This window comes from Anser anser (genome assembly GCF_964211835.1).
Source record: "Anser anser genome assembly, chromosome: 1".
Lineage (NCBI taxonomy): Eukaryota > Metazoa > Chordata > Aves > Anseriformes > Anatidae > Anser > Anser anser.
In genome coordinates, this window is record NC_139720.1 from 146275850 (window position 1) to 146289618 (window position 13769).

Below are 13769 nucleotides of genomic sequence, written 5' to 3' on the forward strand. Positions count from 1 at the left end.
TGTCAAGCATATGGCAAATATTAACTGGAAAAAGCCAGTTCAAAGTGCTGAATGTGACCGGATTAGAACACTAGGGGAGATTTTTTTTCCCAGACTGGAAAACCAAAACGTTAAAATTAATTATTCTCCCTTCCTCCCTCCCTCCCCCCCGCTGCACCCATTCAAGTATGTTGCTATAGACTGACAATGTTATTTTCTGTTTGTGTGTTTCATCTGTTTCTTTTTTTTTCCCTGTTTTTATTTTTGTTTTTGTTTCCTTTAGAGTTAAAAACCAAAATGTTTATTTTTGTAATGGAGGAGGGGGGAAAGTCTGATGCAGGAGGTTTCTGGCAGTAGGGCCATAGGTAGCCCCTCAGCTGGGATGATACCTGCTGGTATCTACCAAGACATGCTAGGCTGCTCTTGGGCTTGATGTCAATTTTCAAGCATTTTAATTTACACCCACACCATATCATCTACCACACATTAATCCCATGTGCACAACAAGGGATTTTCTAGTGCTAAGATCACTTTTGAGCCTAGCTGACATATGTAGAAACATGCAAAGCTTGGACAATCTGCCTGCATCTGCCAAGAAGCAGGAAAAACAACAACAACAACAACAAAAAAGCACAACCAACCAACCAAACAAAAAAACTCCAGTTATTATGGTCCCTAACCATTAAAAGTAATTAGCTCTGGGGAATTCTTGAACAAATTTACAGAAGGTGCCCCTTCCCTTCCTATTCCCAGGTACACAGTGCTGCTGGGGGCCTCCAGGAGTAAAATGAGGAGCCCCGGGCCCTGGGAAGAGGTAGAGGGAAACACTGCTTTACACAAATTTGGCATCCATGCATCCACTCGGGACATGTCTGCTGTCTCACACCGACTGCCATGATGCTGGCATTGGATGCTGCCTCAGTAGTCCCAAAGGGCAGAAATCGAGCTCCAGATTTGAAGCAATCCAGGGGCTGTCCCCTGCGGACACAGGGCATACTAAGCAACTTCTTAATTCAGGAGATGAGGAGCAGATCATGCATCTGTGTAGAGCTTTGCTGCTCCAGTAAAACCCTTTATTTATGAATGTTTGGCAGGCAAAGCTGAAGTCTTGGTCTACTGCTGATCTTTTTGATTACTGGTACTAAAGCGTGTGTAGGAAATCCAGATTTAAATGTGTACCGGTGCACAGAAACAATTTAGTAAATCCTTCTTTGCGCCTCCACCATACAGGATTTTTGGGAAAGCCTTGCTTTGTGCTGGTTTTGTCCTACAGATTCAGTCCTTCTTCATGTGCACGTAAATATCTGCTGCAGAATATGTCAGCTGATTGGCGTTGAGCTTATGGCACTGAATATTTGACCAGAGTGGAGTAATGTCAGTCTGCATGTTTCAACTAAAACAAATGACCCTGTCCCATAGGATGGTGGGCAGTGGTCGGCAGGAAGAAGCTGGAAGTATATTTTTGGAGGGACCACGTAATGGCCCCCATGCAGTATGGGATTTCCAGCTGCTCATCTGCAAAGCCCTCCGCACATCCTGACTCAATGCTTCAGCTGAGGACAAGTGGGTGTCAGGAGAGGAGGTGTAAAACAAAGCTTGGGTCTTTGTGGATCAGGTGTGCGACACACAGCAAGTCTCAGCATGACTAGAGGGGGTTGCTAATTACAGCCATATTTGCCTTTCAGGGCATATTCATTAATAACTTAGGAATACACACAGAAGTTGACAGGAAAAGGAAGACTATTTTCCCGGTGGCAACCACAGCAAGAAGTGCTAGAGACTCGCTGTCTCAGCTTCTCTCCAGGAGACTGCGAGGCACAGGTTTGGCCCGGGGCAATAGGAAAAGAGACGCCTGAGACCCTGTTACTCAAATATTTCTCTTCCCAGATGAAAGGTCCTTCTGTGCAGTCTTTGCGGCATGTTACCATGGCCTGGCAGGTACACACAAATAAATAAATAAATAAATATATACATCCCCAGGCAGAAAATGCTTCGTTCGTGCTGTCTGAAGGATAAAGAGCAGCATTTGCTGTAGTCAGCTTTTGAATTTAATTTACTTAGATAATTAAGTAGTGCTGCCACTAGGTTTACAGTATCCATGAGTAAATGGAGTAAATATACAGAATACACAAACACTGAGGTTACCGTAGTTGGTGGTCTAAGCTAAAACTCATAACTTCTGATAGACAGCCTTAACTGTTATTTTAGTTCTGAGTCTTCATTGTTAACACAGTGTAAAAGCTCATTTCCTATCATAGATATTTTTTGTCTTTTAAAAAAAGTCTGTAAAAAAATGAGAAGGAACACAAGGATCAAAGATATCTGTGCTTCTTAATGTTGCAGAGAGGATTTTTTTTAGTGTCTGCATTTCTTTAGTTTCATCACTGATGCAGGTACACTTCAAGGATGCAAATCTTGACTTCGTGAGAGGAAAGGCACAACAGCTGTCTCTGAGAGCTTTGCTATTTTGATATTTCTGTACACACACAGACATATCTGTCTGGGAAGCAGAACGCTAGACAAAAGGACTTGTATAAATAAATGTGGGTAGACCATACGAACTTCACAGGTGCCACCAACAAATCCAGTGCCTACCCTGAGTTCCCAACGTTTATGAGAGGAACCTCGTGAACTGCCTTTTCCACAGATTATCACAGTTTCTCACACGCACTTGGTAGATAATCTTTGTATGCTCCCGATGCTGCTAAATCCTTCTTAACTAAGATAAGCATATAATCCTCACTGCAGGGCCTCATAAGTTTCAGAGTTCAGCAGCAGAGTTTAGTTTGGCTCCAGCCTCGCAAAAAAAGATGCGGTTTGAATTTTCTTTTCAAGAGGAGAGAGGCATCTCTGAGCCCGTCATTGAATGACAATGATGGCAGCACAAGCCTGGCAGGAAAATAAACTTAGACAACTATAAGCAAATGAAAACATGGAGATTATGAAGAAAACTATTGTGTAGTCTTGGTTACAGTTTGTATTGTTGTGAGCACCAGAATATTGCACAGAACAATATAGCATTTGCAGGACAAGATGAACTACACAGTTTCTCATATCTGCTTTATATCACTTCGACCTTGCAAATACATGTTAAAAACAACCCCAGAGAAAGATGTAAAAAGCGTTACAATGCTACAACTCTATTCTTCCTTTTACCTGAAACATCAAAAGGAAGCTACAAGAGCTCAAGCTACACATACCTCTTTAATTGCCTCTGTGATCTGGCACCTCCACCAGAAAAATAATTCATTGCTCAGGTGTAGGAATGAGATTTTTTTTCCAGTGGTAGTTGCGTTGACTAGAGGAGACATAGAAGACTGCTTGATTTGTTAATGGGGGCACCACATGCTGAAGACGCGGGGGCAATGAAGACTAATAAAGAGCTGTGTGTTTCCTCACAGACTGGCTTATCTGGAAACTACATCTGGAAGTCTGTATCGAAAGCTGTTTTCTCATCTTACACAAAGACACATGTTGGTTCTCGTGTAGACAGGCCATCAGCTTTCTGAAAAATGTTTTCAGGAAAAAAAAAAGAAAGAAATGATGTGATGCAGGAAGAAAAGCAAAAGAGAGAGGGAAAGAAAGGCCCTTTTAAGCTTGCTTTGTGCATCCAGCTCACCTGCCTGCGGAAATGAGGGCAGAAATTAGGTGCGAGTACCCACAGTTCACTTTAGTGGTGTTCCTGCTTGGAAGGAGGGTATTTTGTGGGGACGTGATGGAGCAATAAGAAGGCCCTCATGACCTCTGGATGTTTGGGTTGCTGCCATGGCTTTCCTGTCAGTGTTATTTTATGCAAGCAAATGCTCATGAGGGCAAAAAATGTGAGCAGGGGCCTGTACCTTCCTCAAGTCAAAAGGCTGCTCTGACCCCTAGGCTAAGTAACGTGATCTCTTTTGTTTTCTATAATTAAAAAAAAAAATAACAATAATAATCTGGGATTTGTTCTAACACACAACTAAAAAAAATAAAATCAGAAACCTCACGTCTGTAATGAGGAAAAAAAAACTTGAGTTTTTTTGGCCAGCCCCCATGAGGATTTTCCTCAGTGGGAGAGGCTCACTTTCAACCCCTCTGAAAGCAAAATTTTTTGAAGATGATTTACATGAAGACATCCCTTTTATTTTGAGCCCCTCCTGCTGGGAAGTGCTATAACATATTCCTCCTGGCTTGCTCACTTCTTGTCAGAGGGCCTGGGCTGCTCTTGTAGGAAAGGCCAGCAGCGGGCAGGTGGGAGAGGCTGTGCCATGCACTCCTGGGGGGTTCTGGAGTTTTCCATGGAGAGGGATGCAGGCCAGATCTGACACCACCGGGACAGACTGTAGATGAGCACATATGCTTTGGGATTGAACAACTCCAGTGCAAGAAGTAATGAGGAACTGCGTTTGTACGCTATCTGCTGGGTAATCCCAGGGCCGCGTCAGCACTGTGCTTCTCACAGGGCCTGACGCCTCACCGCCTGCCCCTGCCTGAGGGACAGGACTCTCGCTTTTGGCATCGTGCTTTCAGGGGTGAGCTGAAATTGCTGGGATGAAAACAACTCACTTTAGATTCAGAAGCTCTCCCTAATTCCTAAGACATGTATTACTTCCCCTTTGGAGCAAAAAATTAAAAGCCTATTAGGAAAATACAAACCACTGATGCAGTGATGACGTTTTCCTAACATCTTTTCCTTTCTACAGGGCTTTATGCTTTCTAGATGACAGATAGCATAATGAGAACAGCCTGAGCCTTGGCTTTCATTACAAAGATCGATAAGGATTTGAGCTCACACTTTGCTTCCGTTCCTCAGGGTCCCATCCTGTGAGCTGCTGAGCACCTCAGAACATGATGATATTTGGGAAGCAGGGGATTTTTAGCACCCTGCAGAGACTGACATCCTTTCTATACTATAATTGTTGATAGACAGGACAGAAGAGAAGACATTTAGAAATACTTTACTGGAAGAAATTGAGCTGAAGTCCTACGGTGACCATCAACAGAAGTTACAGAAATTGTAAATAGAATAGAAACCCTATGGTGGCCATCAATAAATAATGTCTGTTCTTAGCTCTGCAGCACATTTGCATTCTTAGCTAAAAAACAGAATATTTGTTAGAATGGTCAAAACAGAGTTCTGTTTTTATTTTCCATGGTTTACATGAAAACATACGAATTGCTGCATCTCAGGCGGACAATGAGTAGCAGTGGTGGGCTTTTCGTAGGGTGAGCCTCTCAGGAGCAGGTCACCACATGAAGAAGAATGTCACTGGGATGGTCCCAGCCATGAAATTCAAGTACAAGTGCATTAAGCAACACTGGAGCCAATTCACTGTGTTCGGCAAACATAACAAACTCAGTATTAGGTGGTGGTCTTTTATACTTTGGTACTTGATTTCTGAGTCCCAGAAAAGCCTCTTGTTTGTCAACAGGCCTCTGTCTTGCAGACAAAGGGATACATACTCTGCCAACAAACATTATTTTTTGTATTATTCTACTTTTTACATAACCATGTTTGAAGGGAATTTATTGCTTTTGCAAACCAAAGGCTGGCTGCATTTAAATTCAGAGCTATATCCCAAGCTGCCCAAGCCACCATTGTCACTGGGGAGAGCAGGGAGAGCGGTGGGGGAGCCCTCGGCCAGGAAAATTGGCCACACAGGCAGCTGGGGCCACAAGGTGCCCGAGGGCGAGGTGGCAGGGGGTTACTGCCCTGGGATGAGCTGGTGGAGCAACCCCCATGAACCTCCTCCATCCACACAGCTCATGGGTGTGGGTCCCACCTGTGGGGACAGCGAGGGGATGGGGCCTAAAGGCCAAAACGCAAGACGAGGCCCAGTGCAAGACGAGGAGGGGTAACATGCTGGAGCAGCCAAATCGTTGGCTGTGTTTGGGGGTAGTTATGAGCTACAACCTGCTGAGGCATACAGGAGGAGCAAGCACGGCCGTGTCTAACAGCAGCCCAAGTCACAGCCCCACTCTACACACATGGCTACATAAACTGCATGTTTACAGGCATGCACGTGTACGCAAATGCTTCTATTTATACCCACATGCCCCCGAAGGAGCTGGCTGCCCCTCAAATCTCTGCTTCAGGCTGGAACCCTCAAATCTCAGATGTCCTGGTGAAGGCAAATCCCTCTGCTTCACAGAAGCACAGTTAGTGAAGAATTGGCTTTCTCTTCTGCGATACTTTCTCTTTCGAGTTGATAATCATAAAATCTCTTCAGAATTTCTCTGAGGCCTTTTTTTTTTTTCTAATGAAGGTGTTTACATTCCTAATTAAGGAGCACATTAAGCCTAGTGGTACCTTATCTGATAAACCTGTTACTAGGCTATGTCAAGCTGAACCTTCCAAGGGAGCAAGCTGGTTTTATAAACCGGTTATCCTCTGGGCTGGAAATGCGCATCCAAGAGCTTGCAATTAACTTGGGTTAATTACAAAATACCAGAAATGTAATAACATATTTAAAAATATATCACAGGTGCTAATGACCTCTTTTTTTTTTTTTTTTCTCTGCACCCACCCCACCTCCCTGTTCTTCCCCACCTCTGCAGGAACTGACAGGCTGTCACTGCCCTCCCAGTTAGCAACCCCCCAACTCCACAGGTGCTAACCATCATTCTCTCTCATGTGGTGGAATTGATTAGCATAATAAGATTGATCTGAGAGTGATTGCTTCTAACTTGCAGCTATCGTGGCTTATACTGCTGGTTTTTGGACCTGCTGAAGGAGCTAGGCCTGAGAGCTGTTTACTTAGTCTAGATATATCAAGTGGTCTAACAAAAGGGATCACTTTCTTTGCAAACCTATTCCCCCCACCCCACTGCCCCCATCCCACGCAAATCCTGAGAACTTTGTGACAACACCAGCAGCAGTGCTATGCAAAATACAAGCTTATTTGAGTTTTGTCTGTTTCAGCAGGAAAATTGCCTTATGGCTTGGAATACTAGCAAATTTTTATTGCAGTTTGCAGCTTCTTATACCCTTATATATTTTGGAGAGTAGGCAGGATCCTTCGGTTCAGTAATTCCTCTCCTGACGTGACCCATCCATAGCTTTCTGCTTGCTTGTTTTTTACCTAGTGGACCTGCTCCATGTTCTTTATGTGTAACAGTGTCAAATGCTTTATTGAAGTCCAGACTGCCCATGGCACCTGCCTCCATATAGAAATTAAAGCCACCGTGTCAAGGACTACTTAGGAGACTGCTTTTACCTACTAGGTTATATTGTATTGCACATCTAAAGGATCTTTATTTTTTTTATGATTTTACAGAAGACATAGGTGTATTTCTGAAAAGAAGAGAAAAGAAAAGAAAAGAAAAGAAAAGAAAAGAAAAGAAAAGAAAAGAAAAGAAAAGAAAAGAAAAGAAAAGAAAAGAAAAGAAAAGAAAAGAAAAGAAAAGAAAAGAATACTAACCACTAATAAAACAACTGGAGCTATTGACCCCCAGCACAGATGGGGAGAGAATACCTTCAAAATTAGGGTCCCACCATCCAAAACTTTTATAAAAACAACCTCTCTCTGCAAGCCCCACGGCAGACTGCTGAAACCATGCTAGGCAATGAGCAAGGCAGAGCACGGGAGGATGAATGACCGTGTGTCCCACCAGCCCACATCTGCACTGGCTGGAAGAGTTGTCCAGCTGGAGAAGAAGAACTGAAAAGGGAAAATGTGTGCTGGTAGAGACTGAGTTGGAAGATTTGTGGTGCTACAACTCCACTATGCTGAGAGCAGAAAAAGAGTTTTTTATCATCCATATGCACATTTATTTCCTCATCTCATTCCAGTGATATGAGCACAAGAAAACATGAAGATGTGGTTTTAAAAGCATTGCATTGTCCTGATGTAGAGGCAGTGTGATGGAAACATGGCAAAGCATTATGTAGAAAATGAAGAGGGTAATACCCAAAGAAAATTGAAGCAATGGTGAACATCATGGTCTTGTGGTCTTGAGTTCTACAACGTCAACTTTTAGTTGTGCCCATTGTTAAAATTTATATTCATCTGAAGCTACTCTTTGATAAAAGAGTCTTTAGGCAAGTTAAGATTGTGAATGTAACTTTGAACCAATTGTAGATTTTACAATATGTAGGAAAAATGAAATGAGGACAAGAAGGGGACCTCTGGGAAGCAATGACTGTCCTAAAATGTCTGGAAGAAAAAGAGCCAGTGAGAGAAGGAAAAAAAAAAAAGAAAGAAAGAAAAAAGTGGTTTAAAGTTATTCCCAGAAATATTGAATATGCTCAAATAAACATAATCATTTCTGGTACAAACCAGAAGGTGCCACATTTTCCTACCAGATGATGAGGGATGTTGTAGTGAATAAATACAGCTCCTTCCAGCTGCCTTAATAGTTACATGTAACATCTGGTCGGTTTTGAAACATTTTGGATTTGGCTATTCTTTAAAAATGAGAACTTCCTATAGTTACCCTCAGAAGCTCTGAAATGTGAAGTGTCATCCACAAGCAGCTGACGACCTTCTGCTCCCTCTGACTGCAGTACTTGCAGAGAAAGGAGGTGCTCTGGGACAGCATTGTTTTGCACTGCACAATTAAAGCCAGATGCAAACTATCCTCTCCACAAAACACTCTTGAACAGATTTAACACTGTCCCTCCAGTGGTTAATTTAATGTTGTGACTTCATATTTGCCATATGAGTGTTTTCTTTAAACATGCTGCAAGTGAAGGTTTGCAGAACTCAACCTCCTAAACCAGATCCCGACTCCACTGGAGGGCAGCACATTAGCACTTATATTAACGCCGCGCTCACTGCTTGCTTCCGAGAAGGCAGATTTTTGTAAAGAAATATTCAGCTATCATGTGAGGTTCTGCTTAACGGAACAAATACACACCGACAGATATATACAGTGAATATCTCTTCTTAGAGGCTCTGTTAGATCACTGAATTGTTAGCTAAATGATCAACGCTAACCTGAGAATGAAACCAAGCCTGAAAGTATAGAGGTAGTTTAAAGATAAACTATTTATTGGCACCAAGATCAACAGATTCTAAATTAGCTACAAAGCTGCAGGGAATAATGACATGTGAAGTCAGATTTTTCTTTTATTTTTTTTCTTTTCTTCTTCATTTTTTTTTTAAATTCTTAGCCCCTCAGGAGATTTGGGATGGTTTGATGTTCCTCTGGAGACTTGTCAAAATTCTGTAGAAACTTAATAGCCTGCCAACATGGGTGGTTGCTGCTGGAAGGCATTTCAACATGGCAAGGGTCCTGTCTGTGCACTGCAGACCTGCAGCACTCACAGGCTGCTTGGAATGACATGAAAACAGGAGCTGTGCAGTGTCAGGACCCCGCACACAGCTTCGCGGGGGTAACGTGCGTGTATCCCCGCTCTCCAGGGGCAGCCAAGGTGTGGGAGGAATCCATTTGGCCTCGAATCATTCTGAGCACCGCCTCAGTGTTAAATCCCACATGGTGCTACCACACCCATATACCTGGGCTTGGGTGGGACAGGGCTCTTACCTCCTGAATAGAGCAGAAATGAAGGCCGGAGGGTGAGATGAAGCTGTGTGGAAGCAGGAATCAGGGCAAAAGTTGAGGCCCAAGGCTGGAGGAGGCATGGAGGGCAGGCATCCAGGCTGGGAGGCTTAGGCCAGAGCAGGACACCAAGGCCGGGGACAGGAGAGGAGAAAATGGAAGGCTGCAGAGCCAAGCACAGGCTGTGGTTGCCCGTTGGTAGAGTCCCACCTGCTGGCCACCCCACAGCCTGCTGTGGAGATCGCTGCCTGGTAGAACTTGGTTTATGTGACCCCACAGAATGGCACAGGGCCTGTGGGGTTGGAGGCAACCTCAGCCTCCTGTGAGCGAACCACGCAGGTCGCCAAGGCTTCAGGAAGCAGAACTGGAGCCATCCTGTGCAGAGAAGCAGGATGGAGAAAAGGATGAGTCTTAAACCATCCTTGTGATGATGTTCAAGTTCCTACTTGAAGGCACGGGAGAAGATTGCTTCATGCAGTGATGTCTGCCCTGTGGCAGCACACAAAGAGCTGCTCACGCTTCCCCCGGCAAAGCTCTGCAGCACTGTGCCAACCTCCTTGGGACGGTGACAAGAATTAAAGCGAAGAATTTACTTGAATTTACCTGGTTGCATGCCATCTCGAAGGGAGAAATACAGATACTCTGTCCTGAAGCGAGAAGCTGTGTAGCTGAGGGATACCAGCACACAGAGCAGGCACCGTAGGTGAAACACAGAAATTGCAGCAGAGCAGAGGAGGGCCTTGGGCACGTTTCATGGCAGTGTGCCTTTCTGAGCAAAGCCCTGAGCTGTACTCAGGGAGAACTGTTTGGCTGAGAGGGGCCTGCTCTGGCATATTGACTGGGGCTGCCCATGGACCTCGCTGCGGCCTTCAGAGCATCTTTGCAGTGGCATGGTTGTACCTTCTGAGAGGAGTCAGGTGCTTTTGGTTACTTGTTTCAGGCTGTAGAGAAATGTAAAGTACATATCAGACACCTTTGCTGGGACTGTAGCCCTGCCTGATGGCCTGAGCTACTTCTTGTCCCTGCCTGGGTACACTCAAACAGGTTTTGGAAAAGAGCTGAGCAGGAATAGCAGAGCTATTTAGGAACCCACTAAGCTCGGAAGAGGCAGAACTTGCTGGAAGGTTGTGCTGACTCATCAGTCCTTGGATTGTGGAGCTTGTAGAAGAGGAGGGTCTCATTGTGCTTTGTGGGTTTTTGTTTTGTTTTGGTTTGTTTTTTTCATGGCTGGACATGCAATGGATGGCTTTCTCTGAGAGCCTTGCAGCCAAGAACAGAGATTTACCTCACCACGGGTTGGACGAGCATGTCTGGGCTTTATAAGGAAGAGACTTCCGAAGCAAGAGGAGGAAGCTGAGATGACCCTCAAAGAAATGGCCTAAATAGGTGCCACATAACAGATAAACTCTGTGGCCATGGCAGGCTCTGGGCAGAGGGTACAGGCTGCTGGGAAGCAGTGCAGCAGGTCACAGAGAGGAGAAACAGTGCCTGGTTGGAGGTACGTCACTCCACTCCCCTTGCAGGCAGAAGAGAAGTGCAAGGCAGAAAACAGAGCTGGCTAAAACTAAGATAACTCTAAGAAGATTAAAAATATTTTCTTGTAATTAATGGATAATTCATGGCTATCGGGATTATAAGAAAGAAGAAGAATAGCTTACAGCTGTAAATTCAAGTATTTACTATTTTGGCATTTAAGAACTTACCATAATTGCAGCAATGAGAGGCTGAATGCTCTCCTTGGATTAAACTTGCCTGGATTCAGATGATACTGCAAACACTCCTTCAGTTCATATGGACCTTTATTGGAAAACTTGGATCATAGACGCTTACTGTTTTGGATGTTGCATCCACATCTTATGCCTTCATACATTTTATTACTAAACATGGAAAAAGCATAATTCTCACTATATTTCATTTCTATCACATCTGACAGCTGCCTAGTTTGTGTTTATGTGCATGGTATTTGTGGCCAAGTATTTTAACATGGAAATTCCTTTTCAAAGCCAGCATGGATACTTTTCCTCTGCTTCATCCCCTTATTTTTGAAGGAGTGACTGTGATGGTGAGGTAACATGATGATGATGAGTTATGTTAAAATAGCCTAGTTAAAATGATGCCCTTTCATCTTCTCGACAGTAATTTCTTTAAAGCTCTATGTACCTCTAAGACACACCTAGTATCAAAAGCACTGCAGTATAAAGCCATTAGATTTTACAAAGAATTAAACTGATGATTCTATATATCAGTACAGTAAAATGCATCCTGTCAGAAAACAAACAAGCTAACGAAATGGTGATTCTGAGATCTGTGTTTATTACAGACTTGACAGTTATCAAATAATCCAAACATGAAAAGAAAAAAAAAAAAAAAACGGACCAGATGGGACCTCAAAAAAGTTATCTAATCTACCCTTCTGTTTCATGCTAAAACAAAATCATTCTCTGCCACACCAACAAAGGTGTATCTAACCAGGTCTCAGGAACCTCCAGTGATAGAGATTCCAGTTTGCCCTCAGCCATTTATTCCACTAGTTTCCCATTCTTGGTTTGAGGCAGCTTCTCTTCATCTCTAATCCACATCTCTCTTCCTTCACTTGAAGCTGCTGCTGTTCGTCTTATCCACTACAAAGAACACATTATTTCCTTCTGCTCTGCAGTAGTCCCCGAGGTATTTGAGTCTGGGATCACATATCAGGTTGGTCACATTTTATGGAAAACAGTCCTAAGACTGGATAATCTTGCATCATTAAGCCAAGATTTCTAGAGTACTGGTTGTTATTGCTTCTACCTAGATTTTATCCATCTTGTCCCCATTTTTCTTGAGATGAATGTCTAAAACCGAACACAGTGTTTAATGAAGGCCTTGGCCATCCTGGATGAAGCATTTCATAGGAGGGTTTATAAGGTCTTATTTACACATCCCAGGACAAGGTTGTAATGAGAATAAAGAGCCTGCAGTAAGGTAGGGATCTAGAAACTGGAAATTCTCATCTGTTAAGCTACTAGATGTTTGAGGCTGGTGAGCTCTTTGACTTGTTCTTCTCCCTCCTTCCCTGAAATTGTGGTAGCATTTCTACCAAGATGTGAGAAAATAACTTGCATTTATTTGTAAGAAATACATCAGTTTTGCAGTGCTGCTATTTATGCACCAGCAAATACATTCCTTCTGTGCCTAACAACTGCTCTGGCTTTTTTATCTTCTGGAGTAAACTCTACCAAATTTGTTGTTTGCCAATGATGCCATAGCAACATGTTCCCATTCTCCGCGTGCTCCTTGCTTTGCCAGGTTGGTGAAGGGGATGTTGAGACTGACATGGTAAGAGTGTTTTCATCTGGAGAACAAAAGCAATCTGCACCCTTAGGAAGCTGTCATCGTACCTCCTGCAGACTGCTGAGCCATGCCAGCTCAAAGCTTTTCACTGTGGTGCTGGATGAAAGCAGTGACTCCAACATCATGAGCTGCTATTTTGAGTTGGATGCTCAAGTTACTAAAAAAGATTTTTTTCTGGCAGAACATCTTTGCAATATTTCCACTACAAAAACCTGCTTTCATCCTCAAATTCTAATGTCTCGTTTTGAGGACTGAATGTATTACGGGCAAACACACTTGCCTGGCCAAGAGAGAATCCAGTTGTGAGGGCTGGCAAAAACAGTTCTGCTTTAAACAGAGCAAAGAAACCACTCTCCTTTATCCATTGGCCTCTCTAAGTACTGTGCATGCCACCTGATGGCCAACCCTGAGCTCAAAGTACTGCAGGAAGCCCTCATATACAACTTCTATTTCAGAAAAGAAAAAGAAAAAGAAAAAGAAAAAGAAAAAGAAAAAGAAAAAAGAAAAAGAAAAAGAAAAAGAAAAAGAAAAAGAAAAAGAAAAAGAAAAAGAAAAAGAAAAAGAAAAAGAAAAAGAAAAAGAAAAAGAAAAAGAAAAAGAAAAAGAAAAAGAAAGAAGAAGAAAAAGAAGAAAAAGAAGAAAAAGAAGAAGAAAAAGAAGAAGAAAAAGAAGAAGAAAAAGAAAAAGAAAAAGAAGAAGAAAAAGAAAAAGAAAAAGAAAAAGAAAAAGAAAAAGAAAAAGAAAAAGAAAAAGAAAAAGAAAAAGAAAAAGAAAAAGAAAGAAAAAGAAAAAGAAAAGGAAAAGGAAAAGGAAAAGGAAAAGGAAAAGGAAAAGGAAAAGGAAAAGGAAAAGAGGAAAAGAGGAAAAGAGGAAAGGAAGAGGAAAGGAAGAGGGGAGGGGAGGGGAGGGGAGGGGAGGGGAGGGGAGGGGAGGGGAGGGGAGGGAGGGGAGGGGAGGGGAGGGGAGGGGAGGGGAGGGGA

General features: G+C 43.1%; 1 protein-coding gene across 2 annotated transcripts in view; it reads right to left on the reverse strand.

The window, feature by feature from the left end:
- Nucleotides 1-13769, reverse strand: part of LOC310892162 (tumor necrosis factor receptor superfamily member EDAR-like) — a 76354-nt gene that overhangs the window by 52840 nt on the left and 9745 nt on the right. Inside the window, exon 1 of one of the 2 annotated variants that reach the window (XM_083819548.1) lies at nt 11163-13283. The exons of the other annotated variant lie outside the window; for it this stretch is intronic. Coding sequence (XP_083675674.1) covers nt 11163-11165 — 3 coding nt within the window. The 5' untranslated portion in view covers nt 11166-13283. Of the gene's footprint in view, nt 1-11162; nt 13284-13769 lie in introns of those variants that run through there. 2 annotated transcript variants of the gene reach the window in all.